At 38.9% G+C, this 14,599-nt stretch overlaps 1 protein-coding gene across 4 annotated transcripts in view; it reads right to left on the reverse strand.

Moving 5' to 3' along the window:
• TUT7 (terminal uridylyl transferase 7) overlaps window positions 1-12,221 on the reverse strand; it is a 38,927-nt gene extending 26,706 nt beyond the window's left edge. Inside the window, exons 1-8 of one of the 4 annotated variants that reach the window (XM_027670759.1) lie at window positions 12,122-12,221; window positions 9,682-10,208; window positions 5,362-5,537; window positions 4,719-4,835; window positions 3,808-3,985; window positions 3,215-3,303; window positions 2,227-2,278; window positions 400-469 (exon numbers count right to left, since the gene is read on the reverse strand). In XM_027670759.1, the coding sequence (XP_027526560.1) occupies window positions 400-469; window positions 2,227-2,278; window positions 3,215-3,303; window positions 3,808-3,985; window positions 4,719-4,835; window positions 5,362-5,537; window positions 9,682-10,177 (1,178 nt within the window). In that variant the 5' untranslated portion in view covers window positions 10,178-10,208; window positions 12,122-12,221. Of the gene's footprint in view, window positions 1-399; window positions 470-2,226; window positions 2,279-3,214; window positions 3,304-3,807; window positions 3,986-4,718; window positions 4,836-5,361; window positions 5,538-6,422; window positions 6,484-9,681; window positions 10,209-11,428; window positions 11,557-12,121 lie in introns of those variants that run through there. The other 3 variants (XM_027670761.1, XM_027670760.1, XM_027670762.1) reach the window with 3 other exon arrangements.
• Window positions 12,222-14,599: the final 2,378 nt, after the last annotated feature.

Consider the following 14,599-nt stretch of genomic DNA (forward strand, 5'->3'; position numbering starts at 1 on the left):
CATTAAATGGGCAAAATAAAATAACTTTCACTTGTTCTCAAAATACTAGCAAAGCTAAGCGAACTGATCTTGTCCTTACAGAAATCCATAACTTAATATGGTATGTACGCTACCTATAAGAAAGGAAAGTTTCTGCTTAAGCAATTATCCCAAATGGAAGGGTAAGGGCACATGCTGGAAGCCATAATGGTTGAAAGGATTGGGAAATACACAGCTGACAACAGAACAACCCTTACCCTCTTATTCTAGGCTAGGAATGACTTGCCCATGAGTGTTAGTTTGTGTTTCAAGATCCATGGAACTGTAATAATTTAGTACAGAAACGTCATTTATCAGATGTTGGTACACATAATTTACATTGCTATATACTATTAGAACACACAAAGTGACAACTGAGACCTTTGCTTTTCTCTGCACACCACCACTGGTACTCTAGCATGGAAATCTGCATCAACTTCCGTAAAAGATTCTAGATAGGAGAAAGAAAAAGAAGCCATGTTAAGCATGGTGTTGACAAAAAATATGTTGAACTGGATGGAACTAGAGAAGTACAGCTAGAATTTCAGCTCCTAATACAATGACTAATTTTGAGAAAACCAAAAAAGTATATCTGATGATTCACAAGAATGACTGTTTCACATGTGATGGGAAGAGTATGGTCTATACAATAAGCACTGTTAAGAAAATATTGAAGAAAAATGGAACTTTTCAAAATTCATATATACTCAGACACAGTAGCTGTAATTAAGGAAGTATATTTAGGTTAAGACCTGGTTTCAGTAATTTAGGCATACATACAGACAAATGACACCTGTGAAACAATGCTAGTGCGAAAAATAAAAATCCAGAGTGTTAAGTCAGTACTATATAGAAAGAATCAAAGTTTGTTTTCCCTGGTTATCTGACAATACTCTATATAAGTACAGAACTGGCTTGCCTACATGATGTAATGTCTTTTTGCTATGCTTTTAAAATCTTTTTTCCTCCTAGTCTTTATACAGTTTTCCAAATACAATTCAGTTTCATTTTAATCTAAACACTAAAAAAGTACAAATCCTACTGCAGTCTTTTCTCTGAGTAGTGTTTATTGCTTCCAACTGGACTCATTTTTTGATGCCTCACTGTTTCACTGGGCCAGGAAGAGAGAAAACTATGAAATAATTCTAGAAACTCAACTCAAAAATTCTGATATGACAAAGTTTTCTTGATGTTACCTAGCCAACTGGACACCTAATTTCTTTGAAAAGTATCTTGATTTTGCCACTGGAGTACCTCAAATACCTAATGTTCTATCCCTATATCTTCTCACTCATAGAAAAGGCTTTGCATAACATGTTAATGCAAATATTACTTGCATTTGAAACACATTAGAGATCTTAAATTCTTACAAGATCTCTCTAATGTGGCTGAAAAATTCTCCAAGAACATAATGGTCATTTGATCAGACAATAAAATGCACATACAATAACGGTGGGGGTGGCACTGAGAAAAATCTAGATCGGTAAATACATGCACGTTTAATATACATGTTTGGAACCATATGGTCTGACTACCCAACTCTGGGCATAAAGCAAGGCAAGAAAGCAGTGAAGCTTTTTGCAATCTGCACTTAAAAAGTACAGAGCTTTTTTCCGCATATTTTCATTTATTTTTGCCTGCATACGCTTGAGTTGCTTTGAGTAAGTGCACTCTTTTTAAAAGATTTTAAACTTCACTTCCCTGTATTAATGCATAGAGTTGCATTCATTACCCAAAAAAACCACCATGTCTGTATGCAGTCATTTGCACATGGACCTCACTGCACTAACAGGCATGTGCATGATTACAGGAAAAGAGACCACAATGTGAAAGTATGTTACCAATTCTGTTACATGTTAAAGAGCTTAGGCTACTTTCTGTACTATGCATGGCTAATAGAGCAGTCTGGGGAAAGAAAGGCAGCAGAGTCTACCTTATGTGTAAGGCCATCTTCACTTACAATGTAGAATAAAGCTTCCTACTAGGAATTTCTCACATCAGCACAACTAGCGGAAGTTCAACCCTTATAACACTGAATAGCAAATCAAAAGCAGTTCTGCCAATGTATTCTGTCCTGCAGTATTTTTCAGTCTCACATCTTTCTAACAAAGGGATAGCATGTGGCGTATCTGTTCAACAGAGACGAAATTCAACAATACTAAGCAGTAATAATTTAGTGGAATTGAGAAGGCAGCATTTTTTTCTTACCACTGCTCTGGAGACTTTCTTGCACAAGTAAGAGAACATCTGGTTGAGTCATCTGCCAATAAAAGGAATAAAGCTGTTCTCATAGCTGTCAAAAAGGTGATTTTCTACAATTCAAATTTAAAACATTATCTCTAGGTGTATTTGGCTACTATTAAGTTTATCAAAAGGAACAGGAACTTTTCTTATTTTGAAGGAAAAAAAATTCTGAGCAACTGTAAGTAAAGTTATTTTTACCTCTATCAAAGACCTGGTTTTGGGAAAAAACCACTATGAGAACTACTATTTCAATGCTTAAATATGACTGTATTCTGACATAGCAGATCTACATCAGGTCACAGACTGGAATCACAGCTTTTTAAAATCATATGCACTTTAAGAACTTGGATCATTCTTTGTTTCCTAAAGGAAATGCTGCATTCTAACAATGGCACTGTCAAATCAACTACAGCAGGAGTAAGTTTAAGTATGGAGTCAAGTCCTTAATTCCTTTTCAGTGCTCAAGCACAAAGATGCATAGAAACAAGTAGCATTACAAATCAAGACTTTAAATTACTCTACCTATAAAACACGTAATATGGTTTCATGGCTCAAATACAACCTAGTAGTCAAAACGTGTATATATGTGAATACATCAGTACAGTAACAAGATCAGTACAGAAACCAGACCACAGAAGTGCCATTTAATCCATATGTAAGAGAAAATAAATAATGATCTGTCTCATAGGACTGCTAGAGCACAGATGTTTTAAATGTTTTCAGTTTTTCAGAAGGAAGTTTCAACAAAACACGAAGTTGTATTATATTGCCTGATCACTACTGCTATATGAAGAAAGGAATGTTATCCCAAGACCAGACCTGCTTTATTTACTCACTGGGTTTTCAGAAAAAATGTTACTACCACACTGTAAGATATATTTAAACTATAATCTAAATAAGATACAAACATTCAAAACTACTTAGACATACTTAATAAAATAGCCTTACTTACATGGGCAGGAAACTGGGTATCTATGTTTATGTCTGAAGTTTTGAAACCAAATCTGCTATAGGAGGAGCCATACAATCTTAATGAACACTCTGCAACAAAAAGAATTATACTGCATTTACTCTATGCCTAATTCTAAGTCTGTAGCTATTTCACAGCATTGTCAATAGATCTTAAACCTACAACTGGTTTTGATAACCCCAGGAAAAGAAGGTGGTCTTCCAAAACCCCAGAATTGTTAGTAAATCCTGCCTTCCATGCTGCTGCTAGTAAAGGCTTATCATGAAGGTCAAATGCTCCCCATGTCCTTTTCATCTTCACTTTTTACTGCAGGTCTGTTTGGGTCATCAGCAATTACCACTGTAATTTAATTCTGAAACACGGTTGTATTGCCACATCATGTCATTCAACAGATTAGTAACTAAATACACTGTTTTAGAGTTTAGCTAGCCAAGATTTTTAATTCATTTTTTTTACAAGCTGTCTGGGTTTTGTGTTCTTTTAGCTGATTTCTTTTTTGTTTGTTCAGTTTTTGTTGTCATCGTTTTGTCTTTAAGTTGGCATATCTAACACTTAGAACAAATTGCAAATAATACCTGGCAATTTTTGACGCAGTAAGTTTTCCATCATTGTTTTAATGTTGAGCCTTTCTTCTAGATCTTCATTATTTAAGCCAAACTCCTGCACTACATTTTCAATAGCAACACCAATAGCTTGTATCTGGGAAGGCGTTGGAGGAGGCAGAGCGGTCAGCACCTGTTCTTCTTGCTTTTCCTTTCGAGATAATAAGACTGATGTTTTAATGGTTTCCTTGAGTTGCTTAATGTACTAGAATGAACACCAACACCTCATCCCAAGTAACACCACCAGAGGTTTTCCAGATAATGTAGGTAATCAGAAGCAATAAAGAATCTGATACTCCAGGAGCCTTCAGTAATGTGTAGAGTTATATATACACGCATTTGGTATGTTAAAAAAAAATCACTAATTCTTTCATCACCTATGAGGTGTGAAAAGGTAGGAGTTAAAAGAGGAAGAAACAGAAAACCTGCATAGGACATATTATTGTCCACTTCAAGTGGAGAAAGTAAAAGGAACAGAAGATATTTCATTAGAAAAAATAGTAAAATTGACATTGTGCTGGAAATTATTTTGATGCTTATGTTCAAACAAACCCAAATTCCTTCGAATATAAACAAGTTCTTAATCAATGAGTTCTTAATTTTTATAGTATTTCAAATTGAAATATTCACTCTGACATATAGGTTATAATTTCTAATTCTGCCATACCGACTACATTTGCTATTGCTACTGCTCATTCCAAACTCCAGGTCCTAAAGTTTAATCTTTTTACCAGTATCACCAAGTAATAGTTTTTAAAAAGATTAAAACATAGCAAAAAATAAACGAGGAATGATTTTAAAAGCAGTGCAGTTTCATTGTCATTAGCAGGGTAAGGAAGGTATCATAAATATGCATTTTATACTTTTTCTTGTCCTTAACTCACCTTCAGGCTTTTCTTGTGTCTTTTCTCTTTAATATGCTTATGAGCAAAAGCCACTGATTCAATCAAAACATCACACAATTTGCAGGTATATTTTGCTGATGGGTAGCTTCGAGGTTGCTAAAATAAAGATAATAAAAAAACCCCAAAATATACAAAGATATTACCTTCATTCAATACCCTTTCTAAGCTGAATGACTAACTCTGAAATCCAGAACCACTCTAACTTCCCTAACTCCATATTTACAGTCAAAAAGTTTGCATATCAAATATAATGCCAGAATAATGATGCTACTGTGTCAATCACCCTGTCTTTTACAGTAGAAAATACCCAATGCCCATGAAAGAAAGAACATATTAACTAAACAAACAACTGCTCCGGCATTTTAATTAACATCTAGTGTTATTTCATGAACTAAAGGAGCATCTAGTAAATTGTTGTCAAAGACTTATTGTAGTAAAAACCCCAAAAGGATAACCTGCCTTCGCTTGACAATTCATTAACAGAAACAATTTTTATTTTACTAAAATTCTGTAACTAAACTTTCTATCTCCAATCAGAGAAATTGCTCAAAGCATACTCTCTATATTGTATTTACAGAATAAAAAATATAGGAAAGGTCTATACAAGTAAAGACAGTGGCACCTTCTTCAGCCTATAAATGCAGTCTCGCTTCAATCGTTCTTCAGCTTGGTGCAGCCCGAGAAGTTCTTTTGCTGAGAGCCCAGATTCGTCTATGACTGGATCATCCAATTCATCTTGATCACACTCATCTTTTCTAGTTCTTCTTGATCTTCTTGGTTTTCTAAGCTTCTTCATTTCTTATAAAGAGTTATGAGAGCAAATATATCAAATAACTGCAGAGTACCACACAGCATTTTTTAATTTATTTTTCCTTAATTACCATTCTATTTATGTGCAAATCAAAGAAGGTACAATTCATCTATCCTGTATGGTTTTATAATCTCTTCTGTGCACGTCTGATACTAATAAGAGTGTATATTAGTTTCAAAATCTACAGTACCTTTGTTACGAACTACAAAAAACCCTACTGATTTGTCCCATTGAAAACAATGACCTTATTTAGATACCTCTGTTAAAGCTGGCAAAAAATCAGTGCAATAGATTTCGCTGCCTAGCTGAAATGTACCTGTATGTCATTATAATGATAGGGCAGAATATATCCAAAGATTTCAGGATGCCTGGTCAGGTTTTGGTAGAAGAATAAGTTAGACCCATTGGCCACTACAAGTATCACAGATTGAATAATTTGTAAAGGCTAACAGCACTATGATATAGCACTGCCATGGCTTACATGACATATAACAACTTATTAACATATGGTTATTACTAGTGATAATGTCACTTGCCTTTCAATTAAACCAGTATATGCATTAATATTGCCTTCACATTATTAAATAGACAACTGAAAACAATAAGAAGCCCTGTTGGCCACTGAAATGAGTCAAGAATAGACTTGCTAAGTATTTGCACACATTGCTTAATAAAGCTGCAAAACATGCTTAGAAAGCTTGTTATGTTTACAGCAAAAGTTCTTGAACAAATGAATGTAAATATCACATCTACTTTTAAGCAGCTTTTGTCATCATTTTGAAGCAGAAATTGCTATTGGTCCAAAGCATACCTGTAAAAATCATCTCAGGATGACACATAGGTCAGATTTTCACACTGGCTTCAGATCTTACCTTTCACTTGTACAGCTATACAGGATATCCAGATACATGGAATTTCTACAGTTCCATTCTCCTAAGAAAGTTTATGTAACTTCCTTAGACTCTCAAACCTTTATTATAACATGAAGTTTTAAATTGTAATAATTAAAAAAAAAACAATAAAACTCCCAGATAAAACCCAACTGCTCTACAAAATACATTTAAAAAGTTTCTTTTCTGTGACCAAAATTTTTGTTTGTAATAACTGGCAAAAGAGAAACAACATGGTTGTGTATTTTCAGTTATTTGATTCAGTTCACTAAGCAGCATGCATGTGCTAGCAGTGTAAACAGGAACAGGACAAGAATGGTAATATAACTTCTTTCAGCAGCAGTACAAGTTTAAGCAGGAATAAACAGAACTAAGGCTCAATAGGTTGCAGGGGCAGTACTCCAAAGGAACCTCCAAGGAGCAGAACAGAAGTCTGAGCTTCTGAACTTTACACAACCCTTCCATTTTTGCATTGACTCTCCTGCTCAAATTTCTAAGACCTGCCACAGCTGTTTGACTATGTTTTTAACTGATCAGTGTAGACAGAAACGGAAAAAAAAGGTGTATTACATTAATGTCTTTACAGGAAAGACTGTGACAACTACCTACTTATCAATTATTTCTGTAACTGCTAATTAACTTTAAAAAAATTTAAAAGTAAATAAATACTTCTAATATTTGGTAGTTACAACAGTGACAACCTAATTATAGGCTAATGATTAAATAAAGTACTAAAGGCAAGTTAAAGATAAAGCTCCAGCAAAAAAAATCAGTGCCTCAGAGATGTTGTAAACTCCTTACTTACGAGCTACAGTAAAAAGACATGAAGGTAATGGAAAAGGACAACTGCACAAAATATTTCAAGTAAAAGAAAATGGTAAAAGAAACATTTTTAATAATTCTTTGCTAGTTGACATAGAAGTAGAGCTTCTGAAGGGACCTCAAGAGGTGAGCTATGCTAAGCCTCTGTTTCACAGTACGATGAAAGGAACCTTGTCAATCCTGAACAATGCTCAGTTCTTAAAGGCCTCCAGGTACCTTTTTTCTAGCTTTACCATTGGAAACTTTCCCTTTATTCCTCATCTGAATCTTTCTTGCTCAATTTTGGGCCCACTGCTTTGTGTCTCATCTATTGGAAAGAAACAAGACAGATTACTACATCAGATTTTTACTACCTTCCTACACAGCAGAATCATGCCTCCCTACCCTATCATTTTGCAGAAAGATTGGGCATTGTTCACAGTTTTGAGTAGTTTCTGTTTTCTGTATGTTTTGACAATCTTCTTGCCCTTCTTTTAACTGTTTCCATTTTGTTCATACAACTGGGGTGCTAAAACTGGACACAGTACTGCAACTGAGTTGACAAAAAGTTTTTAGAAAAAGGGGTACTTGAGGCTGTATTTTTCATGCCTCACAACACTGTGACACTTTAGTTGTTATCATCTTCCGATTCACTATGATTTCAGATTCTTCTCTGGAAAAAGTATTGCTTTATAATAACTTTTCCTCCTTTATTTGTACAGTTGATATACCTACTTTAACAATGGCATTTATATGTCCTTTGTATTTCATCCTATATGTAGGTCATTTCTCCAATTCTGCAAAGTTATTTCAATTAACCTTCCTGCTTTTCTGCATTCCATTCCTACCAGCTCCACAGCATATTCAATTTTAACAGCACACAATCAATAAGCATGCAGTCTTCATTCATCAATAGAGTAGTATAATAAACATTGAGTAGGACAGAATCCTCACTCACTAGATGTTCACTCACTACTTATAATTTTGACAAAATCTTTAGTATTTTCTGAGTATAGTTATCTAATTAGCTCTGCTAGTCTCTTACATTAATTTAATCCAGAGAATTTTCCTCTAGTTTACTTACAGAACTGTCACATAGGAATATCTAAAGTAGTACAATATAGTACCAGCATATATCTACCAACTGCTTTTCCCATGTCCACAGGGGACCGATCATTACTTTATAGAAACAACTTGGGACTTGACATCCCTTTTTCTTAACAAATCCACACTTACTACTACTTATCTCTGTTACTTTTCAAATACTTACAATAGATTACTTTATTCATTCCAAAACAGACTCTCAAGATTACAGCTGCATACTAGTTTTTTCAATCCTACTTCTAAGAGACACTTGCCCTTTCCTTACATTAGTAGCTCACTTCCCCGAGTAAGTTCTCAAGTATGATTGTCAGTGCTTCCAAAAATGTATTTCAGTGAGTTCCTGAAGTTTCACAGAAAAAAGTTCATTAGATCCAGTAAATTTGAGAATAAACTTGTGAAAGCATTCTAATTTTGCTCTCTCCTCATACAAAGTTGAACTGTGTGCAGTTTACTTCTAACAATGAGATACTGGGCACCTGCTCACAGTTTATCTTTTTAGTGACAGTTAATATCAACAGAAAGGACATTTAATTCCTGGACTTCCTGGTATCAACCAGCAACAGCTTTTCCTCTGAGCAGGGGGGTCAGATCAGTGCTGTCTTTGGCTCCCAGTCTTAACTAAAACAATACAGATTTCTTGTCAATAGGTGTTCTATGTTAGCAGCACCTCATCTGTGCCTTAATCTTTCTTATTTTATCTAATCTTAGCCTCTTCTTTAGAGCTTCCTCTTTCTGCTTTACTCACATTCAACGAAGATATTAGAGTACTGATCACCTTGTACTCCCTTAGCCTGTCCTTCCTTACATTTCAATGCTTTGGGCTTGTACTCTCGTTATTGGTACCAACTGTGCACAGGAAAGTTCAATATGTATGGAGAATTAGATTTGTGTTATTGCTGTATTAAGCCCTCACAATACTGACAAGGCACTGTTCTCAATCTTAATTAAGACACACTGTTACAGACCTCATAAGTAGCTCCAAAATCTGTATCGACTGTATCAACTTAATTGGAACATCCCTTACCAGCCCTGACGACTCAATTAAATTGTACAGGGAAAACTGCAAACAGGAACACCACAGATGCTGCAATCTACTCACTCCTACCACTTACAAACCAGTTTACAAGGACAACACAATTTATAAAGCAAGTTCTGTACTATCTGCTGTAACAATTTGTATAAAATGCTGCAGTAGAGTGCAGTCAATAGTTTGCAATATATGACAAAACAATTTTTTGCTTTAACAGTGAATTCTTGAAATTTTACTTTTCAGTAACACATGTAGGAAGCTACTTCACTGGATAGCTATGTAAAAACAAATAAACATATTGATTACCAGAAGTTCCTTTCTGCACATCTGGCACATCTTCACTCATTAAGTCTTCCTGAAGTTGTGGTCTTACATTTCTTTTTCCGGCACCTTCCACCTCATGAAAAGAGCCCTTTCTTGTCCTGCCATGCACAGGAACCCAGGAAACAGATCGGTACTCTCTCCAGGTGTCGAAAGTACATCGGTGGTCATCAGATACCCATTTCTTCATTTGGTCTCTTTGGGTGTCATTTAACTTTGACCCTTGACTGGAAGTTGTGTTTTTAAGTGAGTTTGGGCTACTCAAAACACTACGTGGCCCTCGCCTCGGACTGCTTCCATAATGACCTGGTGTTCCCTTTCTCTTTTGCAGGGTGGTATCTATTTTATTGCTATGGCCATTTCCATATTCATCCATGGCTCGGTAGTCTTTCTGTAAGGGACTCCCTTTTAATTCTTCTTGATGCAAAATGTCCTGTTCCTTATTTTGTTTGGCAAAGCAAGGTTTTGCAGCATCTCCCATGGTTATTGCTGTTCAATTTAGTGATTTTCACCTAGAAATCAAAAAGTTAAAAGCTGTATTTTAAAAACAATCAAGCAATAAACACTGGCTCTTATTTGTTACAGAAATCTCAACAATCTAAGCCCTGGCTCTGAAATAAGGCAAGCAAGTCTTGGCAGAAACAAACAAAAGGCAGTCCAAAACTCAGCTAGGTTTCTTCTCTTAAAATGTCTAAGACCTATAGGTTGTTCATAAAATGCAGAGGCAGCCTATGGCTTTTCCAGCATTAAGGTCTAGATGCCTTTAAAAGACATAGTTAATTTTACGAGTGTACAGAGTTTCAGCTCAGTACAGGAAAGCTTTGAAAGAATGACTGAAGGAATTTTGTGGCATGTTGATAATGTAGGAGATGACAACTAGGATGGCCCCAAAGCCATTCTACATAACTGTTCACCTTGAAACTGTTCACCCTGTTAAGAATGAAAATTGTGATGATCAGAAGAGACAGAGATGAAGAAGTTGAGTTGCAATCTAGCTGTCCAGCAAATATGATACAATTATTTAGAAACAATGCACTCCCTGTGGACTCCGCACATTTTACCCAGACCATCAATGTGAGGTCTCACAGCACTCAGTATTTAAGTACTTGTGTTCATATTATTTTAGCATTGCCTAAAACATCTGAGCTACTGATTAGCTTGTGTACCTCCACCCCCTTCCCCAGCGACATCCCTGTTCTTACTGTGAAACATTTCCAGGGAGCTGTAACTCCTATGTTGGCATAAATCCACATGGACTGTGAAAGGGGGAACTACTGGAAGAGAGTGCATAAACCACATAAGCAGCAGTGGTCTCATCAACACCGAATATTATATGATTTACAACCAAATAAAAAAGTTTTTCTCTCTCAAAATACGTGCAGGTGCTTAAGGATGCAGATAAAGCTGCAGAGCATTTTCAAGAAGCACTTAAGCAGCAGGAGATGTCCTTCTGTTGCCTTTAATATTGAAGTAGGATACCTGATTTTCTTACTTTTTTTTTAAGTTCTGCAGGCCACAAAGGAACTCTTAGGCATCTCAGTGTCTGCTTTCTATAGGCCTGAGGCTTTCAGTTCTATCCCTCTCTTAAGCAGTTTTTTTGCTCCTACACAATAAACAAAACAAGTAGGATTCCTGTCCTAAAGATCACAATTCTTAGGCAGTTATGTTCAACCGTGAAAATGCAGCTACTACGGCTACTACGGCTAAGTGCTGAAAGAAAAGTTTCAAATGCAAGAAGTGTACTTGCTTCCTATTTTAGGAAAGAAACTGCTGTCAAATCCGAATTTCAGAGCAACCTAAAACCAGCTTGTTTTAGAGTCATCCCCAGAAACAACGCCCACACACTGCCGCCAGGATGGATGACGACACTTCCCTGTACTGTAACGAAGCAAAAAGTCAAAGTTTGCGCTCGCCTCCGGCTCCCAACCACGACTGAAGGTGTGAGCCTGGCGACAGCAGGGGGAAGGGGGGCTGCCCTAGAGGGTCAGCGGCATCACAGATGGGCCCGACAAGGCTCCTGCGGGGCTAGAAGCACCAGGCAGCGCCGGTCAAGCTGCCAGCGGGACGCAGGCGGATGTGTTACGATACCGGCGCACGAAACACGCTACGTGGGCCAGGGTTCCCTTGCTCTCACGCCGCAGCTCCCGATTCCCTTCTCCCCGTCTTCACATCGGCTGACGAAGGCCCCCAGCCCCCTCCTGCCCGCCCCGACCCCGGTGCAGGGGCTGTGGCGACACACAACCCGGCCCTGCCGCCTCAGCCGGACAGAGCCCGCGGGCGGAGGGGCCGCAGCAGAGACGGGCCGGCCAGGGAGGGAGGGAGAGAGGCGCAGGGGCGGGCAAGGAGGACAGAACGCAGGGGGACACCGCCTGCCGTCAGGAAAGGCCTCGCCCCGCCCGCCGACCGCTGAGAGAAGGGCACTCACCGCCCGCTACCGCTGGCCCGCCCGCCACCCGGCGCCCGCCATTGTGCCGCGGCGGAAGCGGCGCTGGGCCCTCGGCGCGCCCGATCTGCGCGAGTCTTCCGGCTGCGCGGGCCCGCCCTCCGGCCCGGCGGGGCGGGACAGGGATGGGGAGGGGAGGGAAGGGGAGGAGAGAGGGAGGAGGCGGGGAGCACCGATGGAGAGGGTTCCCCTGGGAGTGGGCGCGGGAAACTCGTACCAACAGCTGGGTAAACGCCCAACTTCGTTTTCTGCGGGACCCAACTCCAGCCACAGACTCACAGAATAAATTAGTTTGGAGAAGACCTCTGAGGTGATCGAGTCCAACTTGTGACAGAACACCAACTTGTCAACTAGAACATGGCACTAAGTGCCATGTCTAGTCTTTCCTTAAACACTTCCGGGGCGGTGACTCCACCACCTCCCTGGGCAGCCCATTCCAATGACCAGGAATTCTTTCTGTGAAGAAATTTCTCTTGATGTACAACCTAAACCTTCCCTGCAGCTTAAAACTGTGTCCTTTTTTTCTACTGCTAGTTGCCTGGGAGAAGAGGCTGATACTCACTTGGCTACAGCCTCCTTTCAGGTAGTTGTAGAGAGAGATAAGGTCACCCCTGAACCTCCTCTTCTCCAGACTAAACAACCCCATCTACCTCAGCTGCTCCTCATAGGACTTGTGCTCCAGACCCTTTACCAGCTTCATTGCCCTTCTCTAGACTCCCTCCAGCATAGCAATGTTCTTGAAGTGAATGGCCCAGAACTGGACACAGTACTCAAGATGTGGCCTCACCAGTGCCAAGTACAGGAGGAGGATCACTTCTTGGGTGTTGAAGAGGTGCATCGTGTGCATTTCAGTCATCTCCCAGGAAATGCAATGGAAAATAAATGGATTGGCACAGCAGTCACAAAACTAGTACAATATAATCAAGAACTGCCTAATAGTTTCTGAATGTGATGTTGTTGTCTCTTCCATGGGAGAACTGAAAACATTGCTGCACCACTAGGTACTGAAACCAACCCAGTCATACAGCATGTGTGTCTCATCAAACAAGACCTCTGGTCTTGTCAGCAGCTAATGTTCAGAGCAAACTACCCATGAGAAACATAAATACAAATTACAGGAATTGGGAAAACCCAGAGCAGGTGGGGAAATGGACACATGCCTGGTTTCTTGTAGGAAAAAAAAAATTCTACTGCCTGTTGCACTAAGTTACCCTTCTCACTGGGTTAAGTGACCTGTGCATTTTGTGAATATTGCTTGCATTTGCTCAGCCTCTTCCTCCTACAATTTCATCCTGTTTCTGCATGTCCTCTTCATTACCTAATTACTGCCTGGTTTAGGAAGGTCTCTTCCTGCTGCTCTGTTGCATTCATCTTTATGGAAAAGAGGTGCTCTTAGCAAACCTCATGAGAATTCACCTTCCCATTCCAATTCAGACTTCACTAGCAAAATGTGCATATGTATTGACTTGCAAAAACAACCCCCAAAACTCACAAAGAGTATTGAAGCAGGTATGTTTATTGCAGCGGCTTGATGCATGGGGAGTAATCTCGCCAAACATGCATGCATACTCCCTTTGTTCAGCCCCTTTTAAGAGATACCTTACATATGCATTAGTCATGTTACATATACGTTAGCTTGTTACATATGCATTAACTGTGTCAGCAAATTCCTGAAAATTGGGAGGGGAAATCACTAACATATAGCACACCTCCAACTCCACCTCAGAACGCCCCTTGGGGATCTTCATTTGGGGGTCTTCTGAATGAAGTAAGCAGTCTTCCTCTGCCCTAAACTTTTCACCTTTGCTAAGAACTGCTGAGCTGGCATTGTCCAATTACCTCAAAACTGGTATCATCTCTAGGAACCCCTCTTTATCAGTCTTCAAGATCCCTCTTCTTAAGCCTCAAAGCTCCTTATCGAAATTCCAAGGTTTTCTGCTCCTGCTAGAGTTCTCATTATAAAGTTAACTATATACTGTCTGTGAGTTAACACAAGCAAGCAAGACAATTTAACAGTATTATATCTAAAATTAACTCTAGTAAGTATCTAAGGCTACAATCTTTTATCACCATTCTATATTTTGATCATCCCTTATCAGTATACAGGTTTTGAGGGGAGGTAAATAGCAGAGATTTCCCAAAATAATTTATGACACATTTCCATAAAAGAGTTTATAGCCTGGTGCTTTGTATTAACACTTGCAAGATACTTTTGCCTTCCCCTCCATTACCCTTTACTGGTAAGACAATTTCTGGGGAGGGTCTGGCATGGAAGAATACCTTAACTTACCAAAACAATTACTGTGAGCAGATGTGACTGGGGGACTGGCATGATTTAATCTCAGCCAGCAACAAAGCCCCGTGCAGCCGCTCGCTCGCTGCTTCACCAGCAGGATCAGGGGAAGAATCATAAGGGTACAAGCCAGAGAACTCGTGGGTTGAGATAAAGACAGTTTAATA

This window comes from Neopelma chrysocephalum, unplaced genomic scaffold (genome assembly GCF_003984885.1).
Source record: "Neopelma chrysocephalum unplaced genomic scaffold, ASM398488v2 Primary Assembly neopelma1_96936, whole genome shotgun sequence".
Lineage (NCBI taxonomy): Eukaryota > Metazoa > Chordata > Aves > Passeriformes > Pipridae > Neopelma > Neopelma chrysocephalum.